This window comes from Periplaneta americana, chromosome 7 (genome assembly GCF_040183065.1).
Source record: "Periplaneta americana isolate PAMFEO1 chromosome 7, P.americana_PAMFEO1_priV1, whole genome shotgun sequence".
NCBI classification, from domain to species: Eukaryota; Metazoa; Arthropoda; class Insecta; order Blattodea; family Blattidae; genus Periplaneta; species Periplaneta americana.
The window spans coordinates 131,949,102-131,966,561 of record NC_091123.1 but is presented as its reverse complement, the minus strand read 5'-3'; the positions used below and the strand labels follow the sequence as shown (position 1 = coordinate 131,966,561).

General features: G+C 37.6%; 1 protein-coding gene across 2 annotated transcripts in view; it reads left to right on the top strand.

Annotated features, from left to right (window-relative positions):
• LOC138703454 (uncharacterized) overlaps positions 1-17,460 on the top strand; it is a 391,108-nt gene that overhangs the window by 185,473 nt on the left and 188,175 nt on the right. For both annotated transcript variants that reach the window (XM_069831320.1, XM_069831319.1), the window contains one exon: positions 6,514-6,749. In XM_069831320.1, the coding sequence (XP_069687421.1) occupies positions 6,514-6,749 (236 nt within the window). The remainder of the gene's footprint in view (positions 1-6,513; positions 6,750-17,460) is intronic.

The following is a 17,460-nucleotide window of genomic DNA, read 5'->3' as shown; positions in this document are numbered from 1 at the left end:
AATAATTAATGACAAAATAATGAAACAAATGTCACCTGTAAATATTTAGGACATTATTAGCATAAGAGAAATATATTTATACTAGTGGCTTGTGCAGCAAATGCTGCAAACTAAGTTCATTAGACGTTCAAATAAAATTTTTTTTCAGATTTATTTTCAGTGAAGAATATCAGACATTCTGAAAGTTATTTGCTTTCATAACGATGAAACAAACTCCCTTTGAACGGGTTTTTTATGTCAAATACTTTTTCTTGAACCTATCCACCTTCAGTTCATGAGTTTCAACGTGATAACGCAAGTAACAATGTCAGGACAATCAGTGGGCTTTTCATGTGGGATTAAAGCAATAGCTATTTCAGGTCATTGTGGATTCCAGGTGAAAGTTAAAAAATTGTCAGGTTTGCTGTGCTTTCGAACAATAGACATAGCATACTTGTATCGTTCAGCCGTTTTTCCGTAATTTCCATTACCAGTTCAATTTATATATATATATATATATATATATATATATATACAGGGACATCATTTTATTTTTACTTCAATTTTTATTGTACCTGAGTTTTTGAATGTACTTCACTCCCACCCCTTCTACTAAGGAAGTTCCAACTCCACACAGAACCAAGACCGCAGATAGTAAGCAGTACTGAGTTACTGAGTATAGTACGTTCCAGAAATATGTTCGCGTTTTCCAGTGACGAAAGAGCTTTCAATATTGAATCATATTTTCGCACAGGTACTGTCCGTGTCCCTACGTCGCATCCCGATTTCCCCCACCTGCTTCTGCTCGCCCCTCTGTAATAGCTGGGCTGTCTTAGCTCTTTTCTGAAAACATTAATTTCTCTTAGGAATTGGAAGTTTACGTAATATTATACAGCTGTTTAATTTAACTTAAATAAAAGGGCCTCGTTAAGTAATTAACTGTCACGTGGTTTCCTCCCTTTCTATAATCATGCGGCATAACCACTTGGACGGACAGTAGATAACATGTCTGAGTAATTTTATCTGTGCGGATCGGACAGAAGTGAAGATTGAATTTACAGTACGTAGAGTAGATACAGAATTATTTCAACATGAGTTACTAGTACGAAGGACGAAACTGGCAATTGGAATTAGATGCAATAGTCTATAGTGCGATAATATTGCACAAAAGAACTGAAGCCTGTATCGAAATGAACGGCCACCATTTTCAAAATTGTGTTTAAATATTCATATTATGATTATTTTTCAATTTAACTTCTTTCTCTATATTGTACGCTAATGTGCTGTAGACAGTATAATATACACTGCATAATGCATACGTTCGCATGGATAACTCACTTCGTGAGTAAAAACACTTATTCTTAATACAGTACTGTACTTTGATTAAAGAAAAACCTAATGAAAATTATCAAACTCAAAATCGCGATATTTCCTAGTTTACGTAAATGGATGAACTACTTTTCTTCCTTCCTATAACCTAGTAGAGTGATTTGTGTTTTACGCCAGTATCATCGAACTCCAGTCTTGGAGGGGGGAGCAAGCGGTGTTTCCGATTCTCTAAAGGTATAGACAGGTTAATATTAAAAATGTTAGTAAAAATAAAATGATGTCCCTGTATACATACATACATACATACATACATACATACATACATACATACATACATACATACATACATACATACATACATACATACATACATACATACATAGAAACTGATGTGCGAAACCGTAAGAATATTTCTTGAAACAAGACTAGAAGGGAGATACATCTGAATTTCTAGAACAAGGCTAGGCACCTAAAGCGAATTCTACTCTCTCACGGAGAGCTATATGACTTCTCTTCAACCACTTTCTTCCCCGTCGAACACCACACAACGTTGATGTCGTAACGGATGACTATTAAGCGTTCCCGTTTAGAGGTTGGATTCGCTCCCGGTGCCCAGCACTGTTCTAGAAGGTGATGGTACTCCCTATTCTCAGTTACAGCTGGAAAATATGGAGAATATAATAACAATAATAATAATAATAAACTGAATCGGCCGAGATGAGATTTATTAGGCTAACAGAAATATACGTGAACAGCTAAAGATTTTCAACTTAATTAAAAAATATATATATTAGAAGAAAAACAATACGTACGGTACAAACACGTCCAGAGAATGCAAGGGGACATACTACCAAAGATTTTTTTAATGCCGTAAGCCGGAAGGGAAAAAAACTATGGAAGGCGAAAAGAAACCTAATCAAACCGTGGAACCTACCTCATCCTCAAAGATGACGACTTGTATGTAATAAATCCTCAACTATGTCATTACATATTCTGCAAAATGGTTTACCTGCAGAAATTTTCACAGTTGGATAGCGCCATGAATTGAATCTGGAAAACATTGTGATCATATGAAACCTTGTACAGACTCCAAAGTTTTCACCAAACTTTTCGTATCTCCTGTATCTCCACATGCGGCATAAAATTACTTGCGTTTAATCGGACAAAAATTGAATGATCAATGCCTTCTGAATTCCATACAGACATAACAGTAAAATACAATATTTGGATTCCATTGGAAGAGTAGCCTATTGATAATTTAATCTATCTTAAATAAGAAACAATTAATTTTAACAAGAGAAATGGCATTACAGAGACAAAATCTGTTCCAAAATTAATCTTCATTCCCACGAATGTCCATACCTGTGGAGTAACGGTTAGCGCGTCTGGCCGTGAAACCAGGTGGCCCGCGTTCGATTCCCGGTCGGGGCAAGTCACCTGGTTGAGGTTTTTTCCGGGGTTTTCCCTCAACCCAATATGAGCAAACGCTGGGTAACTTTCGGTGCTGGACCCCGGACTCATTTCACCGGCATTATCACCTTCATCTCATTCAGACGCTAAATAACCTAAGCTGTTGATAAAGCGTCGTAAAATAATCTACTAATATAAATAAAAATTCCCACTAATTCTAAATTGAACTCGCAAAGAATGAATTCTATTTCCCGATGTTTGAAGCCAGTACACTATCAATTCAATTAATAATTTGGTGAAAAAATACTTAATTGGTGTAATAAGTAGATACATCATATAACTATGATTAAAATATAATACCGATCGCTTGTTCATTGCTGTTTCTCTAACCTGTGGCGCGAAAGCCCATGAAGGGCCAAGGTCGGCCAGCCGATTGCAGACGTACAGTCTTAGAAAGTTTTTGTCGCACAGATAATTTATAAGTCCCAGAAAGAAGGTAGTGCGCATGGTCGAAACAAAACTAATTATATTACCTCAACTAGTCCTTTTCTTGTGAACCACGTCGTACATCCTCTGATCATGCCCACTGCCTCCTTTCTGAGATTTATTAAGTATCTATTCCACAAAACTTTCTTCTAACATAGGAAAAAGAACATCTTATTTAGAAAACAATTACTCCATATTTTACTATAGTTAGTGAATGTAGGGAAACAAAAATCAACAAGAAGCCATGAACTTCCGAGGAGGCTGTTCTACAGCCGGAGAAGGCCTAGCTTTCGAGATATGGTTTTTTAAACTAAGCGCTTAACACTCTTATACCCGTATCTGCATTGTCATCGTGAAGAAAATAATCTGTAAGACCCCAAATGTTTATGCATTGCCCTCATAACCAAAGAAGCTTATAAAAACTCACCTCTACAAGAGGTTTCAAGAAATATTCTTTCCATTCATCTGTGGTCATAGCATTTTTTTGGTAGACTCGTGGACCAGTTACCGAGATAGAGAGGCTAAAAAATAATTTCAGAAGGTAAAAGCACAGTCTAGTATACACACTCACAAAGCTCAATACGCAGGGAATATGCATCCATAGATAGTTGCTAACCACTAGGATCGCTACTATCGCCTCATCACAGACAATGCGAAATAGTACCGACACAGTCTATTGTTCCTTGTACCCTCAACAACTCAGGCTTCGTGACTGTATACAGGGTGTATCAAAAATAGGTGTACAAATTTCAGGCATGGGTTCCTTACACCAAAAGAAGGAAAAAAGTTCATATGAACATATGTCCCATAATCCTTTGTTTCCCCGTTATTCATTTATTACTAAAAGTTTGCGTTCAACGGCCTTCGAGGTCCAACTTCAAAACTTAATTTCTTTATGCACTCATTCATAGAAGGCTGTGACTCGTTGTATCAGAAATGGACTGCAGATGGCGAAGTGTTGCCATGGAGACTTGTTTACATGTGTCATTTGTCATTAGTCTGTCTTCAACGTTGCAATTGTGAACGTGGAGTGAGTTAACGTGTTTCGTTCAACCATGGCAGGACGATATTCATTTCGTGAGCAGGCTGACATCATTTTTATGTATGGTCGCGCGAATGGTAATGGACACGAGGCTGTACGGCTGTATCAGATGGCGCTTCCAGACCGAAGACAACCGAATTATCAAACTTTTGTTGCTGTGTATCGTCGCGTTGCTGAGACAGGAACCGTTGCACCACAGACTGGTGATCGAGGAAGACCAAGAGTTGTTCGTACGCCGAACCTCCAAGAAGACATTTTACACTGTGCCGAAGACGATGCAGGTATCAGTACAAGACAATTGGCTGTGGCAACTGGTACATCACACAGTACAGCATGGAGGGTACTTCACGAGCAGCTCTTGTATCCGCAACGTGTGCAGGGCCTTTCGCCTGCCGATTATCCACCACGGGAGAACTTTTGCCGATGGTTTCTAGCACAAATAGCCAATCCATTGTTTGTCTCATCAGTTTTGTTTACAGACGAGGCAACGTTTGGGAGAGATGGAATTACCAATTTCCACAATGAACACGCATGGGCAGATCGTAATCCTCGTGCTGTATTTTAGGGTAGACATCAGCAACAATTTAGGATTAATGTGTGGGCTGGAATTGTAGGTGACTGTCTGGTAGGTCCATACGTTCTACCAGCACGTCTTACAGGTGCTATCTACAGGGACTTTATCCAAAACACTCTTCCAGAATTACTGCACAAAGATGTGCCTTTGAACATAAGACAAAACATGTGGTTCATGCATGATGGGGCTCCAGCACATTTTAGTCGCCTTGTTCGAGATACACTGACTGGCGTCTACCATGACAGATGGATAGGCAGAGGAGGACTAGTTCAATGGCCAGCACGTTCTCCCGACCTCAGTCCTTTGGATTTTTATCTTTGGGGGCACCTTAAACAATTGGTTTATGGAGCAGACATCCCGGATCAAGAAACTCTTCATCGACGTGTCATGGAAGCCTGCGAAACCATTCAACATCATCCCGGAGTATTTGAAAGGGTGCGACAGTCCATGATTCGACGAGTGCATGCATGTCTAGAAGCAAGAGGAGGACATTTCGAGCATTGGTTATGAGTTTTGTGTGTTGGCACATTATGAGTGTACCAATGTGTTGAACAGTTCCTAACGGGGAAACAAAGGATTATGGGACATATGTTCATATGAACTTTTTTCCTTCTTTTGGTGTAAGGAACCCATGCCTGAAGTTTGTACACGTATTTTTGATACACCCTGTATACTAGACTGTGGTAAAAAGATGGAAGTGTTGAAATTCCAAAGCACACAATTTATTCCAATTGTTCAGACTCTTGACTTTTATCGCTTTAGGCCTTGGAAAAATTTAATTAGGAAATTGTCTGATAGTGTTGGCACGAATATTATATTGCATAAGAGAGATAATGTGATAACAATTATTGCAGTTCGTAACATATAACCAGTTTTCATCTCCTATATATGTAAATATGTTTAAATATGGCTGGTATAAAGCTGGTCTAATCTGATAAATTCGTCATTCCTGTATAATTCTGTTTTCACGTTGATGTATAGACGTGCTCTAAAGCTGACTGTTGTCGTTTAGTTCAGCTGTCGGAAAACAGGTCTGAACCTCACAAATGATACCAATAAGACACCACTTATGGGCAACTAAGTCAGGAGAAACTTATTTCTCTGAAATGTTCGTGGTGCAAAGTTTCACTATATTTTGTGCATTTTTATTACATTTCCACTAATGTGATGAGTAGAGAATAATTTCAGGTATGCTTACATTTCCTTATCATTCCTTCATAGAGTATTCTGTTGTCAAAATTTCATCACAGAATATTGGATAGTTCTTTAATTATGTGGGAAACGCTTCATCGCTGCACAGTGAACTGAATTTTGAAAAAAAAAATATATATATATATATATATATATATATACAGTAGATATATAAATAATTTTTTTAATCGTAAAAATATTTTTTCATATAGCAGAAGGACAGTGTTTTACACATTCTAATTTTCATTATTGTACAGGATACAGTAAAGGAGGAAAAAAAATTTGAATATTTCCAAAATTTTACTGCTGTAAGCTGTACCTAACCCCTTAACGGTGCTTCAAGGAGTAAAAGTGTAATAAACGTTTTGTTATATTTAACCTCTTGAAGTTTGTTGCATCGGTTCCCTTTTATTTTGTATGTACAGTAATTACGTACTTTAAGTTACCACTTTTGACCTGAAACTCCCAAAAACTTATCTTGATTTTCAACCATTTTGTGCAGCACGGAGCATTTAACAGCTGCGGGCGGTGCAGCACCTGCAGGCGGGAGTTCGTATCCCGGCTCGGCCAGAACCAGCGCCACAGCATCCTTAGCTTCCTCCAGAGAATCTAGTACCAGTAACCCAGGTCCCTCCGCCTACAGGGTTGTCATGTTGGGATCAGCGGGCGTCGGGAAGTCTTCCCTCATCAATCAGTTCATGACGTCAGAGTACCTTCACGCCTACGACACTTCGCTAGGTGAGTAATTGCTTGTTTGATATATTCCAATGAGAGAGACAAAATAATGTGATCGTTTTCAAACAAATACTTATTTTTCAGTCATTATCTTGGAATTTGAAGTTATACCGTGTTTCAGTAACGTGTCATGTGTTGTAAAGATGTTTTTAAATTTCCGTAACTTTTTAAACACTGAAGGCTACTCGATATAAGGCTTAATTTATTTTTAATTTGCAACATAATGGAATTTTCTTGACTATGAAATATTTCAGACTCTTTTTGCCGCAACAATAGCATTGTTATAGGCATCCTACAAGGAAAACTCAGTGCGCATAAACCACCGGGCGTGACTGTCTCGCGCAGATGACGTATGCTCCCTTTCCCAGCATGCTCCCCGTCTCCAACACTATGCGCATGCGCACGTAAAGTGCAGGATATTTTCTTGTGCTGAACTGAACACGTGTCATTGCTACAGACTCAGGGAGTGACGTGTTTTGCATTAAATATTAATTTAATTTAATTTAAATATGAGGACAGTTCCAGTGATGAAGATACCGAATGTGACTTAGAAAGAGACGATGTTGACATCTTGTAATGCTATATTCACTTAATTGGTTATTGTTACAGCTGCTCTTTGAGTGCACATGTCCGCAACCGTAGCCGTCATATCTATGCCAGTAGCCGCTTATCAAAAAACCCGCCTACTGCAGGCGGGAAGAGGGATATAGCATGCGCGGCGCGAGGAGTCTGAGCTGAGTTTTCCTTGAAGGATACCTTTAATAAACGTTCAACACAAGATCACTTCCTCATTGAATTTTGCGAGCCCTTATCAATTAATACTGAAATTAAAATGCTTACAGTTTTACGACTTTAAGTTTAGCAATCGTGATACTACATTATGCGGCAAAACAAACGACACTGAAATTATTACTCATCTGCTGTCCATATTTCCCTAGCAACGAAGTATTTATTTATTCTATATTTATTTAATATTTTGCTAATAATTATAACATAACATATATTATATATAGAAAAAACTTTAGCTCGCCCCTGAAAGAGGAGAACTCGTGCTTAGTACCGTTAAAACCCTAAATCCGTCAAAACAAGCTTCAACTAGTAAAAACTAGTTCAAGTAAAAGCGAGTTTTAGTAATAGAATCAATGATAGGTTATGTCTGGTTAATTTAGGTTTTTGTTTGGTAAAAGCCTAAACAAACAAAAAACCTAAGCAAACCAAACCTAACCTGTCCTTGATTCCAGATATTACGAAAACTCGTTTCCTACCTATCTACATTTTTAAAACTAGTTTCTGAAACAGGTTTTGACAGATTTCGGGTTTTAACGGTAACATGTTATAGTGTTTTGACATATATTGTGAATTCAGTGCTGTGTTGATTTCTGCAATTTATAATTCTCACAACAGAAAAGGTGTTTATTGTCGAGCATTATTTCCGGTCACACGGAATGGGGCGTCAGAGCGGGCAGAGTTTGCGCCACGTTAGCAGTTTAACAATGAGTCACCAAATAACACAACAATGTTAGCTGTCGTCGAGAAATTCCGTCGTACAGGATCAGTCTTATATCGTCTTGCATGTTATAATTACCAGAAATAATGCTCGACAATAGAAACCTCCTCCTCTGTTGTGAGAACCATAATTTCATCACTAACCCGACACTGAATATACAGGGACATCATTTTATTTTTACTAACATTTCTAATATTAACCTGCCTATACCTTTGGCTTAAAGGTTGTGACCCGGAAACACCGTTTGATACCCCCTTCCACTGGAGTTCGGTGATACTGCCGTAAGATACAAACAAATCACTTTACTAGGTATAGGAGGGATGAAAAGTAGTTCATCCATTTACGTAAAGTAGGAAATATCGCGATTTTGAGTTTGATAATTTTCATTAGGCTTTTCTTTAATCAAAATACAGTAAAATATTAACAATAAATGTTTTTAATCTCGAACTGAGCTGTCTGTTCGGACATATTCATTATGCAGCGCATATATACTGTCTATAGCACATTGGCGTACAATATAGAGAATGAAGTTAAATTGAAAAATAATCATAATATGGATATTTAAACACATATTTAAAAATGGTGGCCGTTCATTTCTATACAGGTTTCAGTTCTTTTTTGCACATTATTGCACTATATACTATTGTACCTAAATCCAATTACCAGTTTCGTCTTTCGTACTACTAACTCATGTTGAAATAATTGTGTACCTACTCTATAAAAGAGTACCTTACGTAAATTCAATCTTCACTTCTGCCCGATCCGAAAAGATAAAATTATTCTGACATCCTATTTATTGTCCGTTCAAATGGTTTTGTCGAGGGTCGTAGAAAGGAGAGAAATCACGTGACAGTTAATTACTTAACGAGGCCTTTTTATTTAAGTTATTTTAAACAGTTGTATAATATTACGTAGGTAGACGTCCAATTCCTAACAGAAATTAATGTTTTCAGAAAAGAACTAAGACAGCCCAGCCACAAAGGGACGGGCAGAAGTGGGTGGGAGAAACCGGGATGCGACATAGGCAAACGGACGACAGTACCTGTGCGAGAATATGATTCAATATTGAAAGCGAACATATTTATGAAACGTACTATACTCTCTAACTCAGTACTGTTTGTGTTTACTAAGACGGTAAGGCGACTTTGACTGTATACGCTTGGTTCTGTATGGAGAACGGTTGGAAGTTTACTAGTAGAGGGGGTGGGAGTGAAGTACATTCAAAAACTCAGATACAATAAAAATTGAAGTAAAAATAAAATGATGTCCCTGTACAATATGTCGAACTATCATATAGCCTCAAATTATATACGTAGTAGCCGGGGAAACATGAACAACAAATGAGCGATAATTTCATTGTTCTTTTTATCGCATATTGTACAAGAACAATTTTCATTGAAGATGATATACCTCACCATATCATTTATACTCTAGAAAAATAACTGTCATTTGTCATGTTCTGTCAATGCATCAGAAGCAGACATCTTCCCGATCTATGGTCAGTGGTTTCAATACCTATCAAACTGACAGGATTTTTATTTCGGGAATAGCTTAAACGGAAATAGTTTTCAAATCATCCTATAATTATAGACTAGTTAAAGATAAGATGGTAGGGGAAATCAAAAGTGTCACACGAAATTATGTGAAAATTCTGCATATTGTATAGGAGAATAATAATGAGGGGCTCGGTCGTAAAACATGGTACCTTACATTCTGCGTCTAATGTCGTAGTTAGTTTTCCAACAGCTCAACAGATGGCAGAAGTATATTGATTCTACTTTCCTGTAACTGTTGCATGTATAAATGTTTACCTACCTAATAACTTTAAAACATTAAACATCACTTACCATGTTTTACTCCCGAATCCCTCATTTGTTTTTTTATCGAAAAGCATGCCGGGCATGTTCAACACTTGAACTGAATTTACGTTACAAATGCCTTTTTATTCTATGCACACTTAACTTCTATAATTTTATATTTATTTAAAAACTTTACTGCAAGTAATGATGAAATAAACATTGAAGGACAGAAGGATAAGAAAGTTCGAAATTTTGAATAGGTTATTTGAGTTCAGAATTGCTAAAAGACGGATCATCAAAATTAGAATTAAATAGGCGGATGTCTAATGAAACGAACTACAGGAATTTTATTGCCGAAAGCCAATAAAATAATTTATAAAGCAATAATGGAAAGTATGATGTAAGGGGCGGAAAATTGGACAATCAATACGGTACAATGGTGTTAAAAAATACCTGATCCCTACTAATCGCTAGTGATTGATAATTGGCTTCTTTAGTTATTATTTCTATGAATAGATGGCGAAGATAACAATCAGTGGTGCCAATAGTACAAAAAAGTATACCGGCATTATAGAATTCAAAATTTCATCCCCTTCTGCTGATTGTAAAAAAAACACTAATTGTAGCGGGAAGTCGCACATATTGTCAATTTTGAAAATAATTTATGCTTATGTACAGCATAATGTTCTCCACACTTTTTACCTGCTCAATAATAGTGTTATCTATTGATAAGTAGCGAAACTATTTAAAAGTTTGTACATTTTTTATAACTTTGGTTCTGACATCCCGTGGTTAGAGAGTTGGCTTACACCAGGTATGTTCATTCTCTGACTCCCGATTACGTTCTGTAATCACAACCTTCGAATGTAGAGCGTGCTGTTCCCCGTTCGAAGCTCGACGGATGGCTGCAGAAGGCAGTTCAAGTACTTAGTAAACGCACGAACAGTGCGGGACAATGACACAGTCAAAACCTTCTGTAGGCAAACGATCATTCCGTACAGTGTGGGAGGAAGACTATTTTTGTTATACGTTCGGTGAAAACGGAAAGTGATTACTATATTGTAAGGTAGCCTACTGTTAGGAATACTACTGAGCAACATAAAACTACATTATAGGCTTTGCTACCCAGAACATGCCGAAGTGACAGCGAAGCTGTTTTCTGTAATATAGCCTATTTTCATATACCAACGTTATTATTATTATTATTATTATTATTATTATTATTATTATTATTATTAGACCTATTATTATTACTATTATTACTGTTATTGTGGTGATTTTATTCCAGCAGAAATTGATTTTTTGATAAAATAATTTTTCAGGGGTGCAACATGCTCTACAGCTTCAAGAATTGAAAGCACTTCATGAAAGGCCAAACATTGAAGAGAGTCGAAAAATTCAGAGTCTATGTTTTGGAGCAAGTTAGCCTATGTAGTATGTTGAGAATAGCTAAGGCACTAAAACCCTTCACGGATGGTGAACTTGTAAAGAGATGTATGGTGCCTGAACGTAATATAGTTAATTATGTCTCTGTACTGCAACAGTTCAAATGTGAATTCACAGAACATAGATTTAGTGATTTTAGACTATGGAGAGTGATATTAGTATTTTTGTTAATATTTTCATAAATTTTGTACAATCCGTGAGAGTGCAGTTCCAGGACGAGTTAATTGATTTACTAAGTAACGTAGAATTCAGAACTAAATGCAGAGAATATGACTTGACAAGCATAGAATTATTTAAAAAATGAACAAAACTAAATATTACAAGATGAGCTTATTCGTTGCCACTATGTTAGAGCCTCGACATATGTGTGCGAACAATATTTTCGAGAATGAAGGTTACTAAATCCAAACATAGGTCCCGATTAACAGATGAGCATCTTTAGCGCATTGCTGTAAATTCGTTGGAAATAGATTCCCGATTACTTGCAGGAAAGAATGCAGATGTTGAATAGACCGCAAAGTAGACTATATAGTCGAATATGAAAATGATATTATCTATGATATTATTATATCATAACTATATTAAATATAATAAATAATGTAATAACTGAATATTGTAGTGTATACTCTTTCCCTTTTCAAATTCAGTTTATTATCCGTATTTGTAAGAGTGTAAGAACTATGCCACGGGCGGTGCTGCAATGTAGTTGCGGAGCCCAGTCCGTACACTGTGTGTGTTATGCAGTGCAGCATCATCCGCATAATCGGGGCTTTTACAATTTTGAGCATACCTGGCTTACACGATCAAAAAAATTCTAGACCAGATATCTTTGAACGTCAGTGTACAAGAAGGAAAATTAAGATCCACTAGTTGGCCTGAGTGGCGCAGTTGGTATAGCGCTGGCCTTGTGTGCCCGAGGTTGCGGGTTTGATCCCGGCTCAGGTCGATGGCATTTAAGTGTGCTTCAATGCGACACGCTCATGTCAGTAGATTTACTGGCATGTAAAAGAACTCCTGCTGGACAAAATTCCGGCACACCGGTGACGCTGATATAACCTCGGCAGTTGCGAGCATCGTTGAAAATAAAACATAACATTAAAGATCCACCGAATACGCGTCGTTAGTAAAGAAATGTTATCTTTTTTTTTTACAATATTTTCGCTCAATAGTTCGTTTAATGACAAAATAAAGTGGCATCGATTACAATAAACCATTTCTATTATGAAATACGGAGTGCTGGATATTTAATTCCATTGTTGGTATGTACTGTACAATCGAGAAATAATGTTTCTCGACATACATTTTACTTATTCAAACTCGGAGAAAAAGAGTTTACATTATATAAGGAACATTTTGCCGAGTTTATATCCCCATAAATAAGGAGATAATATACGAAAGGGAAGAAACTTAAACTGTGACAATATGACATACGACCTTCATTTTATCACTTCGACCCAAGGATTGGAAAGGGACTGTGAAAGCTAGAAATGGAGTTTCTCAATGTGAACAATAACGCCACCTCTACAAACACTCAAACTGCCAACTGCCTTTTGCCGTGGAATAAAGGAGCCGTGCTCAGTTTTACGAGTGCATAAAGGTACAGTCGGTGAAGTAGCGGCATTAAACCTCTGTGTGGACGACTAGGTTGTGGACTCTGTTGGACTTCCCTTTTGAAATAACGACATTCGATTCTATAGCGATATAAAAGCCCTCGTAACTCCTAGTCCCAGTGTGACAATAATACGAAATGGAACAAAGGCAACTGCGCCGGGATGCAATGTAACTTCACTGCAAGACGCCTTGACTGCCAGCACAGCAGTGTTGCCAGTTTTTTTTACAAATTTATCTTCCGTTTCATTGCCTTCTTGTTCTTACTCTCTACTTTTACCATTCTTATTTCTTTTCTTTTTCATAAAGTCTTCCTTATCTTTAACATTACATCATCATAAGGTACATTAATGTGCCAATTTCATAAATGAGGGGTTCACAACCAGAGCGGACCAAGTCCATCTGGAATAGTTCTGAGATATTGAGTCTTAAAGTTCCTGGCTCACGCTTAGGAACCGTTACCTTCCATAGGAAATGCTGCCCTCTGTGGAGTAACAAATGAGTCATGGACTTTGTTATGGCAATGAATAAATCTAAGTTTTCTTCATCCGAGATTGTATTAATCCACAAAATGATCACTGGTGAACTTGGTCCACTCTGGTTGTGAGTCCCTCAAATTGTGACTGCCGCCGCCACCCCCATCGTTATCGACGTTACCACCACCACCACCACCACCACCACCACCACCAAGGTGTTTACTTACTTACAAATGACTTTTAAGGAACTCTCAGGTTCATTGTCGCCCTCACATAACCCTGCCATCTATCCCTATCCTGTGCAAGATTAATCCAATCTCTATCATATCCCAGTTCCCTCAAAGCCATTTTAATATTATCCTCCCATCTACGTCTCGGCCTCCCCAAAGGTCTTTTTCCCTCTGGTTTCCCAACTAACACTCTATATCAGTGGTCGTCAGCACTCGCTGAAATGTGTAAAGGGTAAGCGGAGCCGTCCCGTGTGCCCCGTCGTGCAGCAGGAAGAGGTAGAGAGCATACCCGCTAGCAGCTACGAGTGCACCATGGTGCAATGTGTTCTCCGCGGGTAAGAGACGCTAGCCCCAGGGTGCTTTGTGCTGACGACCGCTTCTCTATATGCATTTCTGGATTCGCCCATACGTGCTATATGTCCTGCCCATCTCAAACGTCTGGATTTAATGTTCCTAATTATGTCAGGTGAAGAATACAATGCGTGCAGTTCTACGTTGTGTAACGTTCTCAATTCTCCTGTAACTTCATCCCTCCTAGCCCCAAATATTTTCCTAAGAACCATCTCAAACACACTTAATCACTGTTCCTCTCTGAAAGCGAGACTCCAAATTTCACAACCACATAGAACAACCCGTAATATAACTGTTTTATAAATTCTAACTTTCAGATTTTTTGACAGCAGACTAGACGACAAAAGCTTCTCAACCGAATAATAACAGTCATTTCCCATATTTATTCTGCGTTTAATTTCCTCCCGAGTGTCATTTATATTTGTTATTGTGGCTCCAAGATATTTTAATTTTTCCACCTCTTCGAAGGATAAATCTCCAATTTCTATGTTTCCATTTCGTACAATATTCTGGTCACGAGACATAACCATATACTTTGTCTTTTCGGGATTTACTTTCAAACCTGAAAAACCTAGAAAGATAAAATCGGAAAGAAAATGACGAAGTAAGAATATGGTGAAAGAGTTGACATATTATTGAAATGTATGTTTAAGAGCAGATAAAGTGTTTAAGACACTTCAGTGAGACTGTGAGAAGGTGGATCGGGTCGCTGCACTTCAGAAGAGTCAATATTTGACGTGTCCCTCCGTAGACTACAGGCATAAATGGCACACTGCCTCCCGCGGACCATGACCGACACCCCTTTGATAATGCTATTTTTCCTTCTCTTTCTCCTTCGCACTCTAGATTAAAAATAACTGGAGTATTTTCTTTTTGACAAAACGAAGTCCAGGTTCAAGCACACACTGAGGGAAACTCATTGTGAAGAACTGCTGTCTGTGTAATATTTTTTCATATACAGGGTGTTTCCGGGTTGGTGTTGCTAACTTTCAAGGATGATGGGGAAGGGTACATGTATCAATTTGATATCAGGAACCCTGGTCCGCAAATGACTGAGTCCAAAGTTATAAGCAAAAATAGTTGTGTGGAAATGGAATTGTAATTTCGCACCTCGTGCCCTCCTTCCCTTAACCTTTGGAACAGTCGTGGAAAGATGGTATGGGCCGGATGTCTCCTACGTGGATTCTTGGCCCGATACAATCTGTGAGCTTGTCTACTGTTCCCATTGGCTCATCAGTATTCGAAAATTAGGTCTGCTTATTCCGCTCTCGTGTACTCCTCCATTTCACTAGGACTGATCGACTGGACACTGCAACTTGTACACATACACTGCTGTCTACAGACGTGCATATCAGGACCGACCATGTTCGTTACACATTACGCTATCTGCATTGCTTTAGTGTAGTGTCCTGTCCCCATCCCTCAGACAGCGCACTGAATGAAATACTGTAGATAGACAACTTAAACAACGTCAGATGAATACAGTATGTACAAGATGTACAGGGACATCATTTTATTTTTACTAACATTTTCAATATTAACCTGACTATACCTTTGGAATAACGATTGAGAACCGGAAACACTGTTTGCTACTCCTTCCACGACACTAGTGTAAAATACAATACAAATAAATTTACAAAGTATAGGAGGGAAGAAAAGTAGTGCATCCATTTACGTAAACTAGGAAATGTTACGATTTTGAGTTTGATCATTTTCGTCGGGTTTTTATTTAATCAAAATACGGTACAGTATTAATAGTAAGTGTTTTTACTCACTAACTGAACTATCCAATCGGACGTATTTACTATGCAATGTATACTATACTGTATACAGCACATTAGCATACAATATTTACAGTGCATTTAAATTTAAAAAATAATCAAAATATGAATATTTAAACAAATGATTGAAAATGGTGGTCGTTCATTTCGTTACAGGCTTCAAATCTATTGTGCATATTATCAAAAACGTTTTCAAGCATATCTTATGAAATTGAAGCATATCTTATGAAATTGAATGTATGGTTTCTTGAATGTAATTATTTAATTCTTCTATTGTTATAGGATGTTTAGCAAACACAACTGTTTCACAGTAACCCCAAAGAAATAATGCAAAGCACTCAAATCAGGCGACATGGGGGTGCCATAATCCTACGCCTGTTGAAATAATTCTGTACCTACTCTGTAACAGTGTACGTTACATACTGTCAATTCAATCTTCCGCATTGATAAATTTACTCAGATATGCTATCTACTGCCCGTCCATGTGGTTATGTAGGAGGGTCTTAGAAAGGGGGGAAATCACTTACGATGCCCTTTTATTTAAATTATTTTAAATAGTTGTATAATATTAGGTAGAAGTCCAATTCCTAACGGCAAATGTTAGAACAGAAAAGAGCTAAGATAGCTCAGCCACTAGCCTTTACAGAGGGCCCAGCAGAAACGGGTGGGGGAAACCGGATGCGACGAACTAAACGGACGCACAATATCTGTGCGAAAATATGATTCAATAGTGAATGAATGCTCTTTCTTCACTGAAAAATGTGATCATATTTCTGAAACATACTATACTCTCTCACTCTGTACTGTTTATTTTGACCGTAAGACGACTTTGCGGCTTTGGTTGTATGTAGAAGTCTGCTACTAGAAGGAGTGGGAGTGAAGTACATTCGAAAACTCAGGTACAATAAAAATTGAAGTAAAAATAAAATGATGTCCCTGTACAGATAAATACACACAAATAAGATGAACAGAGGAATAAAATTATTTCATTTCCACACAACTATTTTTGCTTGAAACTTTCTACTCGGTCATTTCCGGACCAGGGTTCTTTATCTCAAATTGATACATGTGCCCTTCGCCATCATCCCTGAAAGTTTCTGACACCACCTCGGAAACACTCTGTATATACATAGGATGGTTGTTACAATTCTTTTTCATTGCTGTAAAGTTAAAAAAAGTAAAACATTCACATATTTTGTAACTAGTTCGGAATTTTACCATTATAAACATAGGACGTTAACCTCTTTGGCCTGTAATTCGTTACAACATTGATCCCAAAGTACAAAATTATTTTACAATTTCTGACTTAATGCCCTTTCTCCATGAAGTGTATCAGAGCATATAGAATTGTCGCATTATCGCAACTCAATTTCGAAAAATAATAAAAAATATAATATTTGCTTTTTAAATTTTAATCGTCACGGAAAGTGCAGAATTCATTAATGCAGTGGTTCCCAACCTTTTTTGACTGACGACACACTTTACCGAAAGTCCACGATATGGTGACATACTTATT